At 48.0% G+C, this 4928-nt stretch overlaps 2 protein-coding genes across 2 annotated transcripts in view; both read left to right on the forward strand.

The window, feature by feature from the left end:
- The window catches only part of LOC109287486 (cytochrome P450 4F22-like), an 11406-nt gene extending 7568 nt beyond the window's left edge, over positions 1 to 3838 (forward strand). The window contains exons 2-5 of the mRNA XM_019502599.1: positions 1629 to 1773; positions 2762 to 2815; positions 3139 to 3266; positions 3557 to 3838. Coding sequence (XP_019358144.1) covers positions 1629 to 1773; positions 2762 to 2815; positions 3139 to 3266; positions 3557 to 3682 — 453 coding nt within the window. The 3' untranslated portion in view covers positions 3683 to 3838. The remainder of the gene's footprint in view (positions 1 to 1628; positions 1774 to 2761; positions 2816 to 3138; positions 3267 to 3556) is intronic.
- Positions 1 to 4928, forward strand: part of HECTD2 (HECT domain E3 ubiquitin protein ligase 2) — a 157949-nt gene that overhangs the window by 95649 nt on the left and 57372 nt on the right. Inside the window, exon 5 of the mRNA XM_019502598.1 lies at positions 4117 to 4206. Coding sequence (XP_019358143.1) covers positions 4117 to 4206 — 90 coding nt within the window. The remainder of the gene's footprint in view (positions 1 to 4116; positions 4207 to 4928) is intronic.

A 4928-nucleotide genomic window follows, 5' to 3' on the forward strand; every position in this document is an offset into this window, starting at 1 on the left:
GAGTTAGGATCTTCCCAGCAGTGGAGAGGAGGGCAATACCTTGATAGTTTCCACAGTCAGACTGATCTTCCTTTTTGAAAACGGTGACTATAGTGGCATTCCATAGGTCAGTGGGAATTCCTCAGTGTTCCAGATCTTAAGAAACAGTGGCTGGAGCTTGTTGGTTATAGTTTCCCCACCAACTTTGAAGACCTCAGCTGGTATGCCATCAGGGCCAGATGGTTTGTTGTTCTCCATCTGTTTTATTGCCTGGTGGACTTCTTCAGGGGTTGATGGATTGGCAAGTGCTTCCCTTACTGAATGCTGCAGGATGGATTTGATAGTTTCATCAGTCACTGTCAATTCTCAGCTTCTGGTACTGCGTCTTCCAGCAGTTTTTGATGGGCTTGTTGTCCTTGTGGAGTGTACTGCAGTCTTCAGGTCTAAGCAAGATGAGTCCACAAGAATTTGCTTTGTACAGAGCCTTGATTACACTGAAGAAGCTCTGCATGTCATGATTATCAACAAATTGTTGGATTTCTTTTGGTTTTTCTTCCCACCATTTGTTCTTGATTGTTGAATCTTCATCTGGGTTTCAGCTTTAAGCACCTGAAAAGTTCCCTGCTTCTGACTGGACATAGGATGGTTTTGCCAGTCACAGAAAACTTTTCTCTTCTGATCAAGGAGGGCTTTGATCTCAGCATTGTTTTCATTAAACTAGATGGCATCAGGGGGCAAAACCAGTTGATTCCATATAAGCCTCTTGCATGGAATGGTCTCTTTTAGAGCTTGCCAATCATCCTCAACACTTGTTAACATTTTTAATCCTAAAATTGGTGAGTTTCTTACTAGGATGTGATTGGAGGGCTTTGCAGTGTCTTAGGGGTCTGAAGGCATTTGATGTTTTACTATCTTTGGAGTGATTTTAGTTGCTTTCAATATTTCAACACAATCCTGATGGACATGATTGATGTCACTAAATGATTGGTCCAGCAGTCATCAGCTCCTCTCATGACATGTGTGATATAGACATCTTTTAGATCTCACGCTCTTATGATGATGTAGTCAAGGAGGTGTCATTGTTTCGAGCAGGGGTGTTGCCATGTTGTTTTCTTCCTGCCTTGTTGTCTGCAGACAGTGTTAGTAATGACAAAGTCATGTTATGCACATTTACTGAGTAAAAGTTTGCCTCTGGAATTGGTGTCGCCCACTCCTTTCTTTCCAATGGTGCCCCTCCACATGTTAAAGTCCTGGCCAACTCTCACATTGAAGCCACCAAGGAGGATACCTTGTCCTCTTTTAGCATGGTAGTCAGGATTTCATCAAGATCAGCACAAAACTATTCTTTCTGTTCTTTCTCAGCATTGAGTGTTGGGGCATATGCACTGATGTTAGTAGCAAATGAATTGTTGGTCAGTTGGAAGCAGAGTCATGAGGCGCTTGTTAATGCCAGCAGGGAATTCAGTCATTCAGCTGACAGTATGGTTCTTAATGGTGAAACCAACACTATGTATTTGCCTGTTGTTTGCAGGTTAGGAGGCCTGTGCCGAGGACAGCTGTGGCAGGGGTGTGGTTGAGCCAGCCTCTCCTGGCTGCAGATGTGGGTAGGTCCCTGGTGGCCTTGGCTGATGGGTGGTCCCTCGTTGCAGGTGCAGAGCACAGAGGAGGGGTTGCAGAGCTTTGAGGAGCTGGTCAGGCACTACAGCCACTCCTGCCTCTGGTGGCTTGGGCCCTGGCGCCCCATTGTGAGGCTCTTCCACCCAGAGGCCATTAAGCCCGTGTTGCAGGCATCAGGTAACCAAGGGCAGTGTGTGCTGGGAACCATTTGGAAGATGTGGGGCTCCTGGGGCCACTCCCTGGGCTGGGCAGGCAGCACTTTCGCAGAAGGCCCTTGTGCCGTCCCAGCAATGTGTGTGCAGGAACCAGCACAGCAGGGACACAGGCGGAGGGGTGAGAGGGCTTCACCCATCAGCCACAGGTGGCAGAGGTGCCCCCACCCTTTGGGACATCAGTGGGAATTGCCAGTGTGTGCAGGCTGCTGAGACCCAGCAGGAGCCCTGTGGAGCGGTCCTGTTTCCCCAGCCTCAGCACAGTGTACTGCAGGTGCCTGATGGGTGAACTCCTCTCCCCCAGTCAGCACCGGGCACCCATGAGGCTTTTACTGTGAGAGGCCACTTGCCCCTCCCCCATAGAAACCCTACCTAGCACCCCACAGTGCCCTGCTCACCCGGCCCCCCCAGGGTCCCTGGCAGCCCTCCTGCAGTCAGACCTTCCACAGCCAGCCCTGAGTGCAGTGACATGGCACACAAGATGACATTGCCTCATGGCCCGTAGCAGAACTGGTGCTGCTCATGGCATCTTCCACTGTCCTTTTTGGTGCCTGGGTCCAGACACTCCTAGAAGTCAGACCATGGGGTCCCTTACATCTCATACCCATGGGCAAGCAGGGGGTGGGACGGAGCTAATCCAGGCCAGGGGAATGCCCCACCTGGATGGGGGCCTGCAGTTTCCTCTGGGCAGGTGCCAGGGCTCTGGTGCTGCATGTGAGAGCAGAGACCCTGATGCCTTCCCTTTCTACATGGCCTGGCAGCCCCTGCTGTGCTATATGTGGGCCTGAGCCCTAACTCTGTCCCTGCCAGGCTGCTTGTGCAAGGGCCAACCCTGGCACCTGTCCCACCAGGCTGTGTGTGCCCAAGCCCTGAGCCTGAGGCTGTCCTGCCTTCTGTGCTGCATGTGCCTGAGCATTAACCTCATGTCATGCCCTTTCTGCTCTACTCCCCAGTTGCCGTTGTCCCCAAGGATCCCCTGTTTTATGGGTTCCTAAAGCCCTGGCTGGGTAAGTGAGCCCTGCCCTGGGCTCCTCTGGTCCCCTGTGCTTGGTATCAAGTTGTGCTGCTGCCCAGTGGAACTTGTGGGGCAGAAGAGCCATCCCTGGCACTGGGCAGTGTTCAGGGTTGGGGTTGTGCCTCGGGGTGAGGACTTTGCCGTGGATCCAGCATGCTCAGGAGCTCCCTTGGGGCATGGTTGGGGGTGGGGGGCAGCTCCATGGATCAGGTGCAGTCTATGTGCAGGATTTCCAGGGTTGCAGGCTGATCTGAGCTGGGACACAGGGTCTGGGAGAAGTCTTTCCAGGTTGTGAGCCGAGCGCTGTTATTGTAGGGGAGGGTCTGTTGCTGAGCAATGGGCAGAGGTGGGGATGGCACCGGCATATGCTGACACCGGCCTTTCACTTCAACATCCTGAAGCCCTACGTGAAGATCTTCAACCAGAGCACCAACATCATGCATGTGAGTGCCCCACCCCTGCACCGTTGCTGTACTAGCACCCTGCCCTACTGCCTATGTGCACTGCCAGACCTGTGTCCCCTAACAAGAGCGCAGGCTTCTCCCTTGCCCTCTACCCTAGCACTGCACCCTCTCCTATGGCCCACATAGTATAGTCCCCACACCAGTGCCTTCCCCTCGCCAACCTGAACAAGCCTCTCTAAGATGCCTCTCTAAGTGCCTGGGCCAGGTGTGCAGGACATCCCTGCACGTGGCTGCTGGGCACTGCACTCAGGAGCACCATTATCCCACAGGCCAAGTGGCGGCGACTGGTGTTATCAGGCTCCCCCTCCCTGGATATATTTGAGCAACTGGGCCTTATGACCCTGGACAGCCTGCAGAAATGCATCTTCAGCCACCACAGTGACTGCCAGGAGTGAGTGAGCTCCATGCCTGCAGCTTCCCTGTAGCCCTGGGATGGCCCTGGAAGGGGTGGGGCTGGGGGGCATCTCACTTCCAGGATGCTGTGTATCTGCTGCTTGAGCCAGAACTCCCTCCTCTGAGCCTGCCCCCACCTTGGATTGCCCTGGGAACACCCCTGCTTTAGACTTTTGACACATTGGATTGATGCCAATTTTGTTTATATTCAGAACTGTATATTCTTGTATTAGAATTGGAAATATAGAACCAAATAAGAAACCTGTTCTTTTTTTATCAGTTGTGACAAGTATGTCATCAGTTTAGTTTATTATCTGCATTCTTCTTTCTAAAATTTGGTACTATGACATAATAACTTGCTTTTAAGGGAAGTTAATATTGGAAATTAAACATTTACATTTTAATCAATTTATGTATTGTAATTTTAAACTTGCAGAAAGATGCTAATGCCCCATTTGATACCATTGAAGATTCTGGAATCAGTGCTAAATTTGTGAATGTTGTTTACGATGCCTTACTAAATACTGTAAGTATAATACAATAATAGTTCAAGTAAAAAGCAAAAATGACTTTAAAACTTCAGGAAATGCACAGGCTTGCCAAATTTTCTGCATGTCTCTCAAGAAGAGATACCATTCTTAGAAAATTCTCGCAGACTTTTAAAAAAAATACCATGAGAACTGCAGAATCTTAAAAATTAGACTCTGTTAAGAAAACAACTTTTTAGTTGCTATTAATGTTTAAGTTGTTATTGAACCCAAAAACCTCAATCAAAACCAAAAAGGTGTAATTCAAGAATAGGAAGGCAAGACCTGCCCAGAAATGTCTAATTTGGCACAACATACAGAATCGAGTGTACCACAGGAGTGTTTGCTACAGAAAAAAAATATTCAAATTCTTATTCTGACACCAGTCCCCACTTAGTTTTACTTTACTTTAAACAAAGATCCTAGTCCTCTACAATTTATGCACAATTCATTTGTATATACATTTATAATTCTAATGTGAAATTAACAAAGGAGTTCTAATAATGATGATCCCAGAAGAGTATGTGCAAATTTCCTTTTGATGTTAACTGCATTATCATTATTTTGAATTGTTCAAGACATACATGTTGTAAACAGAATTGTTTTATTGTAGAACAGAAACCCTTTTCCTAATCCTTATCAATAAGAAAGTTTATCCTTCACTTATGATTCCATAATTCTAATCTATTTAAACTGTAAAAAAAAAAAAAAAAAAAAAAAA

This window comes from Gavialis gangeticus, unplaced genomic scaffold, assembly GCF_001723915.1.
Source record: "Gavialis gangeticus isolate Ggan-Ray unplaced genomic scaffold, GavGan_comp1, whole genome shotgun sequence".
NCBI lineage: Eukaryota > Metazoa > Chordata > Crocodylia > Gavialidae > Gavialis > Gavialis gangeticus.